General features: G+C 34.7%; 1 protein-coding gene and 1 long non-coding RNA gene across 2 annotated transcripts; one reads left to right on the top strand and one right to left on the bottom strand.

Annotated features, from left to right (window-relative positions):
• The first annotated feature begins 1,879 nt into the window (after positions 1–1,879).
• Positions 1,880–3,407, top strand: LOC133805784 (uncharacterized). Its single transcript, XR_009879001.1, has 2 exons — positions 1,880–2,489; positions 2,604–3,407. It is a non-coding gene; the product is annotated as an uncharacterized LOC133805784 (long non-coding RNA).
• Positions 3,408–3,897: 490 nt separating this feature from the next.
• Positions 3,898–12,048, bottom strand: LOC133805778 (uncharacterized). The gene is made up of 15 exons (XM_062243936.1): positions 11,710–12,048; positions 11,394–11,482; positions 10,785–10,851; positions 10,525–10,637; positions 9,961–10,027; positions 9,683–9,731; positions 9,216–9,301; positions 8,753–9,015; positions 8,606–8,661; positions 7,713–7,798; positions 6,878–6,970; positions 5,875–6,208; positions 5,058–5,680; positions 4,389–4,623; positions 3,898–4,308 (listed from the first exon to the last, which is right to left on the bottom strand). Exons 1-15 carry the CDS (start codon positions 11,908–11,910, stop codon positions 4,040–4,042), a joined length of 2,631 nt encoding a protein of 876 aa, XP_062099920.1. The 5' UTR covers positions 11,911–12,048; the 3' UTR covers positions 3,898–4,039.
• Between the last annotated feature and the right edge of the window lie 531 nt (positions 12,049–12,579).

The following is a 12,579-nucleotide window of genomic DNA, read 5'->3' on the forward strand; positions in this document are numbered from 1 at the left end:
CCCTAACCATCCTCCAAACTTCAAAACTCAACTTTTATGGACCAGTAAACTCCAAACATCTTAATTCTATTATTTTCACAAAATTAGTAAGTTTCCTTCAATTTTCTGCTCGAATTCTTATTCTCATTAATGCTCGTATAATGACCTTTTATTACTTTCTTTAGTTGTGTTCGATCGACCAGAGGCGTCGCCTACATGCAACAGCTCCGAGAATAATTAGCCAAGCTCACTTATGGACAAAGGTCATTAAGTTATCTTTTGCCTGAGAAAAAGCTTCACGATTGTAGTCTTCTCAGAGTTGATGAAACTACCATTGATCATCTGCTTACGAAGTATGAATCGTGGACAAATGTACCAATCCCTCCTCCTCCCAAATCAAGTAAGGATGGCAAAATGGGGCGGCAGGGCGGGGCCCCGACCCGACGGGGCATCTTTGCCCCGGTAAAAACGGGGCGGAATTCGGGGCGGGGTGCCGCCCCGCCCCGCCCCGCCCCGCTATGAATTTAAGCGGGGTGGGGCGGGGCAGCCCTGACCCGCTAGGAATTTAAATAGGGCGGGGCTACCCCGCCTCAATTTTTTTTTTTTTTTTTTACTCTAACTCAATTCTCTCATGCTACTTATATACATAGTACGTAAAATTGACATTTTATATGTGGTTTAGAATATTTTTAATTCTATATAGACTATAAAGAATTATAAATATTGAAAAATATGTTTTATATAATTCATCATTATTCTTGTATTTATTTTGTAAATGTTAAAATAAAAAAACAAAATATAATATTTGATGGTGTAGTTGATACCAAGTGTAAAATATAAAGATTACAATAAAAAATAATGTTTAGGCTTGGGGAAAATTCTAAAATTATAATTTAATGTTTCTTAAAAAAAAAAATTAAATGGGGCAAATGGGACGCGGGCAGACCCGCCCCGATTAAGCCGGGGCGGGGCGACCCGGCCCGCTCCAAGAAACTAATCGGGGCGGGGCGGGGCGGGGCAGACCCGCCCCATTTACATCCCTAAAATCAAGGAAAAGAAACCTAAGTACTCCAAAGGCCTCGAGCTTTAAAAAACAAAATCTCAATCAACGGACAATGAATCTCCTCACGGGAAGAGCGAGTTGAATATCGAGATTACAAATGAAACCCCTACCAGCTATGATGGCAGAGGTAATTTTAATAATCGAGCAGAATGGGACATTCCCCCAATATTCTAGTGTCACTCCGTGATTTAATCACAATTTCTTTATTTGGTCTAGGGTATATCGCTTACTTCATAAATTTGATAGTGGATTCACTGAAAAACAAACCAAGTATAGTTCCAAGGCCATTTGGGAATGGCCAGGATTATACCAATATGGGTCAAATGATTGGCGAGACCTCTCTGAGCTGTCTCCTTATTGTCGAGATGAAGAGTTAAGGGCCTGTTTGGCATTGTTTTCTGTTTTTTGTTTTCAAAATTTTGTTCTCAGAAATGAGAACAGAAAACTGTTTTTGTAGTTTTCAAAAAATAAGAGTTGTTTGGTTAATGTTTTCTAAAAACAATTTTTTTAGTTTTTTTTTTTTTAAATCTTAAATAAAAAATTAACAAATATATTTACAAAGAGAAAAATATTTTAAAAATTTGTAATAAATAATGAGATAAAATAATTTGAAAGAAAAAATGATGAAAAATAAAAAGTAAAGTTAGGAAAAAAAATTTGAGAACAACAAAAAACAATTTTTTGTTGTTCTCAAAATTTTCTGTTTTTTGTAACTTTGTTTTTAAAAATTGTTTTTTGAAAACAATGCAAAACACCCTTATTTATTTTCAAAAAACTGATTTTATCTTTTAAAAACAAAAACCAATTTTTTAGTTAAAGTGCCAAACACTCTAAGTGATCCAAAAGTTATTCCCTTGATTTGAAAACCAAAACCTCCCTAAACCTCCTTAACTACTAACATTCATCCAAGTTATAGCGTTCAGGGTAGGCTCTTAGTTATAACTTGATTTTTATCACAACATCTTCATTTTGACTCATGCTATTTTATTTGTTGATGACACCATGGAGTCAGGTATGTTCGACTTGCGCGAGAATCTGCCCAAGGTCAAGAGCGAAAAACAATGTCGGAGTAAGGACATTAAAAAAATGCCTCTTCCCCCTTCGAAGGCTGTAAATATATCCATCTCAACCAAGCCCAGCGAAATTCCTCCTCCTTTAAGTGAGGCAACATCCAGCTTGGGTAAAGGCAAAGATCCTGAGACCCATCTAACTGCTACCCCGATTCTCAAAGGTTCCAGCCATCAAATCTCCAAGAGGTTCTTCGCGGCACCTTATAAGCAGGTTCAGCCTCCATCACTCAGCTGGTGCTTTCGACCCCAGTCTTGGCTCGTAAAAAATATCACGGGTCAACCAATTATTGAGTATCCTAACTCCTAGAGATTGGAAGTTCTTGAGGAGTGAGAGCTCTTTTGCAATTCAAGTCAGGACTAATGCCTTATTAACTGTGGTATAGACTTCTCGAAACATTCTTTCTCTCTCTTTTATTGTTTACTATATTATATCTTCACATGCGTTTTATTGCTTGCAATCCATGCTCGACTTCCTCCGTTACTCCAAGCAGGTATGTGCTCACGTTGCAGTGAGCGAGAAGGCCGTGATAGACACCAAATAGGCTCAAGCACAAGCTGAAATAGCCTTGGATTCAACTAAGAATGAGTTGCGGGAGAGTCAAGACAAAGTCGCTAAACTTGAGTCCAGCTGGAGGGTGCTCAAGGAGAGGTGAAGAAAGCTCACTAAACTGAGTTTGAGCTTATCAAGAAATGTTCCCAGCTGGCAAAAGAGAATAAAATAGCACTAGTTTAATCGAACAAAAAAATAACCGCCTCGAGCAGGAATTTAAAGCTAAGAAGGAGGAGTACTTTGAGGTGGCATGCTATCGTGTTTGACTTTCAACCCTGAAGGTGATTTTTCCTTCCTCGAATCGGCTCGCGACATGTTCATAGAGAAGTTCAAAGCTCGCCATGCTGCCAAAATGGCTACTTAGACAACTATCCAAGATGCAAGCACTGATAAAGAGCTAGGAGACGAAGTTACCTTGGGGTGCCAACAATTGGATCTCTGCACTGATAAAGAGCTAGGAGACGAAGTTACCTTGGCGTGCCAACAATTGGATCTCTGCACTGATAAAGAGCTAGGAGACGAAGTTACCTTGGGGTGCCAACAATTGGATCTCTACTCTTTTCTTATTATTATTATTATCTTGATCAGGTCCTTGGGGCCAAGACAATTATATGCTCGAAAGGACGAGCATCCATTTATTTTTGTTTTTATTCCTATTTTTTTAGGAGGTTATCGATTAGAACTTGTATTTTTTTCACTTTTAAATAGTTTGCAAAATTAATTGTGAAATCAGTTTGTTTATCTATTTTTAATATAGCTTCCGAGTTGGACTTGTCTGCTCGGTTCAAATTATTGCATTATTTTTAACTTTCAAATACGTCTACTTAATTTGTTAATTTATAGTATACTTATTTAAACAAATATGATAAGCTTTATTAATTCACATTAAGGCTTTATTAATTCACGTTAAGCTTATCATATTACTTAAATTTGATTTAACTAGGGTTCGAGCAACAATTTAATTTCTTAAATACAAAAAAAAGGATAATGCATCATTTCTAGACTTGATATTTTAAAACTTGGATACTTGTTTTACTATGTTTGGGTATTTTCCACACGAGGAAAAAAAAAAGATTGATTTCATACTAGATACAAACGTTATGTAATTTTGCCATATATACCCCTTTTTGTAATTATAAAACTTTCAAATAATACAAATTAAAACTTAAGTTAGTAAAATTGAAAAAAAATAATAATAAAAAAATGTGTATTTAACAAAAAAAAAACAGCTATCATATAGAATTGATCCAATGTGCATATCTGCAAATCAAATGGAAAAAACAACGTCTATGCATGTCGTGCAATGTATCAATTACCAAAAAAAAATAATAGAGTACAACATAAAATGCACTACGAATGTCAAAATTTTAAGTTTATTTAACCATCAATCGCCATTTGGATACTTTCTTTGTCTTCTTTCTTTTTAACATCATTTTTGTCCTCTTCATCCACCACCAATTCCGAAGGGCTTCCGTCTTCCTTCACTGCTGATTCCTTTTCGATTTCAGTCAATGCTGAAATTCTTTCTAGCATTTCTTGGCAATCAACAGCATTGACCATCACAGTCAAGCTGGCCTTGCCCTTCCAGCAGCTTATGGCAATTGTTGATTCATCTACTTCGATAGGGCTCGATGTTGCCTGACCATCTGTAGAAATTGGACTTGTTTAGGAGAGTAATAACCAAGGGAAAGACAATTTTCACCCATCAATACATAATGACACATACCTTTCCCCAAAACTATTACACAGCTTCCTAGCAACAAGTCTGAAACTTTCTTGCCAAACTCGGCATCAACAAAATCTGCAAATTTGATGGATTTATACTGCAAAAGATGCTTGAAGTCTACAGGGGATGCATATAGGATTTGTTTTGTAACAAATGGGAGAATAACCGGTAATCCTTCAGAGGATATCCGGAATATACAGGGTGCAGAGCTACCTTCTCTTGATGTTTGTCGTTCCTGTTTATTATTAGGGAAGGCAAATCAGATAGCTTCCATATATAAACAGTATAGCAGTCTCATATCATTGCATACTAGAAAAATGACGGATGATCCCTGATTGGTATGATTTTAAAATATTGTTTACTGTAGTATTAATGATGGCCTGAAGTTTCTATCTACATCATAAAGTAAACATAGGCATCTAGGGAGAATTGTCATTAATCAAAACCTCAAGGCCAGGTACTTGATTTACCACAGGAGGTTCATCAGGAATTAATCATCCAACTTCTTTCACCTTATTTGTCTAGAGAAAACATAAAACGCCACACATGGTATAAACAAAGAAGATGAAATGGCAAAATTTTGATTCTAGATACCTAATAATAACACACAACAGGCATTTCTAGCAAAAGAAAGAAAGAAAACATATTTGATTGAATTGAAAAACTTACAAACATCTTCAGGCCAATAGATGCAATCTTAAGTTGCTGTCCAACAGATAAGTTCAGTTGAAGAACATCTTTAACTGACTTTGAGATATAGTATATTCTCTTCACGTGATTATTATCAAGATTTCTCACCACAAGATGGCCAGTCAATGGAAAAGATTCATCAATGCCATAGAATGCCTTTATGTTACTGATAGTAACCTCATCTTTAAAGAAAAGAACAGGGTCAACCCCTTTCCACTTGCCTTGTCTCTGTAACTTTCTTTTCCCTCCAACTTTATTGAGATCAGATTTACTGTCACTAGGTTCTTGGGCTACATCTAAATCTTGTACTTCAGATGTAACAGAGAGATCTGGTTCATTATCTATCAAATCCCCAGGATCTTGGACTACTAAATTTTGTTCTTCAGATGCAACAAGGAGATCTGGTGCCAAAACAGCATCATCCTTAATATCAATCAAATTGACCTCTCGAGCTGCTTCTGGAAATTGGCCATTGGTAACATCATTGTAGTCAGGCTCCAACCCATTTGAATCTTCAGCGACCTGCTTTTGTTGATCTTCAAGTGGCCCATTGTTTCCAGAGCACTTCTCTTTCTGAGAGTTCGGCTTCTCCTGAACAGCAACTGGGTGGAAATGAAAAAACAAAATTAAAAGCATATGGTGAAAGATATACTTGTATTCAGATAATAGCATGAGCACATAATCCTTAATTCACCAACTATTTTGCAATTATCTTAACACCTCCCAGACACAATAAAGAAGATCAATAGTCATGAATTCTTGATAAACTGCATGATTTGGACAATATGGAATGCACCTGGCAGTGAGGAATGCTTGTGAAAGACAGCAATAAAGAAGGCTCCAGTATTTTGATCGTGAGGCAATATTCTGATGCAACGTTCTAGTGGAAAATTAGAAACTTCCTCATCTAGGTCATCAGCTGTACTTGAGTCCTCTGTTGAACGTAAGGAATCTTCACAATTACCATTTCCACCATTCTCATCCTCTTTGTCTGGCTCCATACCAGGATTGTCATTTTCAATTGCATCCCTGTAGCTACTACCAGAAGGAAACATGCTGGGAACAATCGCATCTGTACGGTATTTGGAAACATCTTTGTACGAAGCCAACAAGACACCCTTATCACGTACCTGTATGTCAGAGCATATTGGTTTGAAACATTAGTTACAGAAAGGGTAAGGTAGTTGCAACTTGTAATTGTCAAGAATTACTCTACAACTTACTGTTGGATAACAAAGTTACTAGGCCAAGTCCAGTCAAAGACCAGTATTTGTAAAGTTCTTTTAATCTTCCTTTTGATCAGACACTTTTTAGGGAAAGAATATGACATGATAACCCAAAAAAAAGGAAAATCAGAATAATATAAATAACCTTACATTATTATTATAATAATATTCATTATTGTTAAGTTTTCTTTTTATCTAAAGAAGTTATGGGAGCTTGAATTCCAAACCACTTGCACACACTTAACCACTGGAGCTCTATTATGTTTTTTTTATTAACTTGTAAATTTAAATTCCTCTTTGATTTAAACTTTTAATTACCAATCTATAAATGCCTAGGTATGTGGATTCTATAAAGACTATTGTGAATGAATTTGCGAGGTATCTCCCACTTGATTCTCTTCTCTTCCCTTTATTTTACTGTTTTCTCTTTCTAAAGATAATATGTTCTTCTATTATCTTCTTCACGCTCATTTTCTAATCTTGCCCTACAACATTTTTTTAGTGGAAAGAAAGAAAATAATAATATAATTCACTTACCAGAGCAAATCAACTTTAGAAAAAATAAGAACTAACCTTCCATTTTTTGAGACCTGGCCGCCGAACAAGTTGAGGAAGTTCGTTAGAGACATCCAATAGTTCCACAGACTCTTCACATTTGCGCAAAATCTGAATAAAACAATCCATGGTAGTCAGTTCAATGAAGTATAATTTATTGAATTTCGTAGCTTTTTCTTTCCACATAATTAACGCAAATATCTGTTTTTTCTCCTACAGAAATTCAATTGATAGAATTATTGGACAGAAATCCACAGCTCGTGATCAATGTAAATAAATCTTTACTGTGGCCAAATATATTAATAAAAGTCCTTTAGCAACAGTAGCAGTTATGATAATCAAGGAATAGAAGGGGTTCTCTAGATTTTAAAAATTGGACATAATAGATTTATATATGTGTGTGTTTTACTTGATAGAGGTTCAACTTTTCTCATTCCGGCAGAGTTTGGGCCACCATCTTAATTGTGAGTTTCTGTTACTCTAGTTAAATACAAGGAGTCATTATAATTTATCTGAATGACTTTAATTCTTCTACAGAAAACAACAATGTAAAACTTCTTCCTCGGACATACATAATGCAAACAGTACTTCCACTACATTTCATTTAACATGAAACATAGACTTCAAAACAAACAAGGCAATGATAAATAAATCAGCTCACATTAAACAACGTTATACATGCCAAACATACAAAGCTGAAAACAAATATTAACAGCACATACATAGATGTGCAATAGGGGTCCAATTCAATACAGTACTCAACATACATGCAGAAGAGACCTTCACGGAATTATATATGAAAGAGATGGCCACAATTTTATGTTAGAGAAGAAATAAACAAACCAAAATATACCTCAGAAACCACAGCCTCATTCTCAACTGGATTCATTGAACAGGTTGAGTAAACCATTCTCCCACCAACTTTAAGCAAAGTTAAACCTGCATTAATCAACCCATCTTATGTTAAGTTTGGGTGCTCACAGAGCATGATAAAAACAAATAAAATCTTGAGAGCAAAATCTCCTATTTTCATTTAAAGCATAAACAAAAAAACTATGTAAATACATGACTAAATGAGCAAGATGCTTGGGGTGTTCAAGGAAGTACATTAATAGCAATATATTTTTTTTTCAATAATAACATGTGTAGGGAATTACTCTATATAAACCCTTATATTCGATAAATAAGGACATTATAATACATGTATAATATGCAATGAGAAATTATACGCAAGACATTTAAAACTAATGTATCATTGGAAGTTAAAACTTAAAAGGGAAGGCCTATAGTTTCCTGGTGCATTCTATTCATATCCGTCATCAGCTTAGAATAAGGCCTTCTCTCACTCATAAGTTAAGCTCTACTGGATTTTTCAGAAAATAAGCTAGATAGACCAATGTGCATAAGCAACATCAGCAACCCACTCCAGCCAGAAAGGTTTAGCAATCCTAATCCCTGCCGGACACATATTTGGTTTCAAATCAGCATCAAGATTTTTATTTAATAGACTGTTAGATCAAACAAGGGAAGCAAATTTTTCTAGGCTTTGCAAATTTGAGGCCCAATCTCAAAAAATATAAAGTTTACACATAGTAATCATTCTGCATATAACTTGCTTGAGCTTGGCCCTACTATTTTTCTCAAAACAACCAATCATTTATAATTGCCTGAAAAGAGGGGAGGGGGAACGTCAACCTACATATCCTAAATCAGATAGCATTAAGTAACTATTTCCAATGAAGGTACCTCGCATGGCTATCTGAATTTGTAGACTATGAAGCCCATTGCCCAGTCCTGTATGCCTGTATATTAATAAAACAGATTTCATCATCATTATAAGTAAACAAAGATTTTTTTTTTAAAAAAAAAGGGTGTGGCAAGAAATTCACATACCATTTTCTCCACATATCAGGTGCCTTGCGAAGGGTACCATCTCCACTACAAGGAACATCACATAATACACGATCAAACATAAGTTGGCTAATAGTTGAGTCTTCCATTACTTTTTCAGAAGCATTAAAATGACTTCTGTTTAATCGGCAGCCGGGAAAGTGTTGAGCTTCATGATTTGTGACAATGAGGTTGGCGGTGCACATTCTTTTGGTTTGGTGAATAAGTAGATGGCATCTTGCAACATCAAGATCATTTGCTACAACCTAGTAAAAGGAAAATATTGAGAGGACTTCTCACGCAAAGTAAAGTAACAGGATGGAGAAAGGCACATCACACAGCAGGAAAAGATTATCCAAGCGACTCACAGCAAAAGGCAAAATCCTACAGTAGACTAGTAAAAGAAAGCAGACTAAACAAAAGTCAAGGTAGAGAACATAAAACAAAATAAACTAACTTTACTAACCAGTCCACTAGGTAGTGATCCTGATTTGCTTGAACGGTATACAATCTCAAGGAGTTGAAACGTTTTCGAACCAGGAGCAGCACACACTGAGAAAAAATGGAACAAACTAGATAAGTAATAATTAAATAAAGCTTCTTTTGATTTTTTGTTTTGTGCTTAAATGAATAAGTTATCAAAATGTTAAACTTATACCACAGAGACAAGCAATCTTATTAACTTAAGAATACAAACAAGAGAGGAGACTTTTCAATAAGAAAGTGCCAACAGAGATTATTCATCTTCCATCTGTGTAATGTACTTTTCCTTTTTAGCTCAAAAAGGGAAGGAAATATAATCTTATTCTTTATGTGAAAAAGTATTTAAACTTGCAATTTTGCCAAAAATTTAATAAGAGAGATCCCTCAATAAAATTTTCTTAGAAAAAATAAAATAAAAGAAAAGTTTTTTAATACAAACAAATTGCTTACTGTCAAGTACAGAATGATCTGCAGATACATCAAGTAAGAGGGGAGGCACCTGTGACGCAGCAAGGAGTGGTGAGAAATTTATAAGATAAAGTAAAGGAGTCTACAAAGTTTCAACCCCACCCCCCAAAAACTAAATAAATAATACTAAGACCAAATGTAGAAATCCTTGTATCACTATGTAACAATTAATATGGTATAGGCAAGCATTTGTAAAAACAAAAAAAACAAAAACTTGTAAGTAAAACTCCATAGTGACAAACCGCGAGAAGTAGGCCTACCATGCTAACAGCCTCCTGTCTTGTTATGTTTCCGATTTCATTTGCCAGCTTTAAGAACTCATGAAACCTGAGATAATGATATAATGATGATCAGAATGAGCTCGAATTGTAAATGACCACGATCAAGTATGATTCAGTAAACCCAAGCAGCTGCTATCATTTTGGACACCAATATCATTCTATAGGGTACTAGTAATAGCATTGCATTAGAAAAATAGGTCTATCTGAAACAGAAAGAAAGTTTAGGAATGGTATGGAAACAATCAAAACTTTAGTATATATGCATAAATATCATGCTTCATATCAAATACACAACAAAACCCTATAAAAGTTGGGTGCCTATTCAATTCAGAAGTGTACCAAAAAGTGTGATCGTTGCATCTACATTTTATACATGTAAAATTTACAAGATTTCATTTTCTAAGCCTACAACTAAAAGTTAAATGAACCACCACTGCAAGTGCAATATTTTACAGGATTTCTAAATCAGGATGTAAATGGTACATCAAAAGTTTACATAGGATTACTGAATTGCATATAGCACAATTGATTATAAATTATTACCTCTCTAGATTCTGGTTTTTCCTTAGCTGCATCCGGGAAAAATTTAAATGCCAAGCAAGATTATCAGGGTACCAAGGCAATGGTTTAATAGCCTCCTTTTCACCCTCACTGATCTGAACATGGTAATATTTTTTTAAAATAGTAATAAGAGAAAGAAATAGAAGAAAATAAAAAAAAACAAAAAGGTTAAGCATTACATATAGTAGCAAAAGATGCATCATGTTACTACGCCAAACTAACAAATTTATTATTTGACTTACCTCAGACTGAAGAGATTTCATAAAGTCATTTTCTAACTGATATCGGATTTCTTTATAAAACTGGCTACTGCAAAATCGGGAGAAGGAGACAAAGCTTCAGTCAATCATCACTACCAAAATCTCAGCGAAGAGTCTCATGAGTTTAAGCTAAGTGTGTGGTAAACAAATGGCTAGAAATGTGTAAGAATAACTATTAGTATCTAACTATCTGGTGATAATTTAGTTGTACTCCTATCAATATATTCATATAAGGACTAGGGGAAAGGCCAATAAACTAATTCATAAATACACAATGATCAGAATGCTTACAGCTTATAAATAAATTCCCCATCTGATTCATGTCAAAACCAGTTCAATGACTAGGACATTGACATTGACATAAACACAATGAATTTTGAAAAGAAAAAAAGGATGCATTTACCAAAACAAATATCTTTTAACTTGAAATAAACGAATAAAATTTCTTTACATGTTTCTTTCTGCAAACCACACGCGTACATATAATTTCATTAAACCATAAACCTCCGAAACTTCAAAAAGTAAACTCTATATATAGAACAACAGAAAAGAATAAACGAATTCTATGTCCCTAGTTTCTATTAAAATCACCTGGAGTTGATTCGAAAAGCAGCTGGCAATGGCGTTCTAAGAACTCCCATGAATGAGTCCCAATCATCTGGGGACACTATCCCTTGCGCCTACATTAAACACAAGTTATTAAAAAAAATAACAATACCCATTTGTGTAACGACCAAAAGAGAAACAATTCATAATTAAAAGAACAACATGCCCCAAACCCACTTCAAACAATCATAATATATCACCAATCCCATAAACCTACACCTACAAAAGCAGAATACAAGTAACATCATACGTATACTGTATAAACACATATAGTATGAGCTCAAATACAAAAAGAGAATACCTTGTAATACAAATCAAAACCAGGGTTTTGAGTTGCAAAGGGCTCCCAATGTGTACCACCATTATTACCATTGCTGCCGCCGTTTCCGTTGTCGTTGTCGTTGTTGACATCGGAGGAAGGGTCGGACTTGGGGCGCTTCCAGACGTTTTCTCTCTTATCTTTGAAGTGCTTTCTCTGAGTACGAGCCCTGCCGCGTCCCATGTCAGCTTGTGAAGGTTGGTAACGCAGCTCAAGTGTTCGATGTCTAGTCCCGGTGGCGGAAATGGAGGCAGCAACTATTTTTGGAGTTGGAGGCTTGGGGTTGAATCCTTGACCTTGCGCTCGTCGTGCCCGCGTGTTGCAAAATTGTAATTTCATGTTTAAGTCTAAGTCGGGCTTCAGCCAAATCAAATCAGGACACGATCTCCAGGCCCAAGAGCCCCAAATAAGAGGAAATTAAATCTTTTATGAGTTTTTTTAACAGGTTTACAAAAATGACTTTTTCAAAAGAATTTATTTTATGGCTTTTTTTTTTAAATATTAATTTTATGATTTAATTTCCTATATCTTTGTATAAAAATTAGTTTATGTCATAGTTTTACTTTTAATTAAGTTTATTTAAATTAAGAGATTTTTTTTGTCATTTAAGTATTTTTTTAATTTATTATTTTTATATTAGTTTCAGTATACAATATTAACTCATTATTTTAAAAAGATAACTTAATCTATTTTATTGTTTTTATATTGTCTAATGTTTATTTTTCATAATTTAATATTACAATTTAAAATCATAAATACATTTTCCATTGACTATTTTTAGTTTTTATCTCATCAACTTCTTTTCTCGTTGATGTCTTATTTCTCAATACTCTTTGTCAAACTTTTTTGGAA

Source organism: Humulus lupulus, chromosome 1, assembly GCF_963169125.1.
Source record: "Humulus lupulus chromosome 1, drHumLupu1.1, whole genome shotgun sequence".
NCBI lineage: Eukaryota > Viridiplantae > Streptophyta > Magnoliopsida > Rosales > Cannabaceae > Humulus > Humulus lupulus.

Bases quoted from the DNA above. Each gene is read 5' to 3' on its own strand.
- LOC133805778 (XM_062243936.1), bottom strand. From the start codon at position 11,910: ATGGGACGCGGCAGGGCTCGTACTCAGAGAAAGCACTTCAAAGATAAG. The intron at 9,016-9,215 runs GTTAGTAAAGTT...TCCTTTTACTAG, and splicing joins GATCACTACCTAGTGGACTG to GTTGTAGCAAATGATCTTGA. The intron at 8,662-8,752 runs GTATGTGAATTT...ATTAATATACAG, and splicing joins CCTGATATGTGGAGAAAATG to GCATACAGGACTGGGCAATG.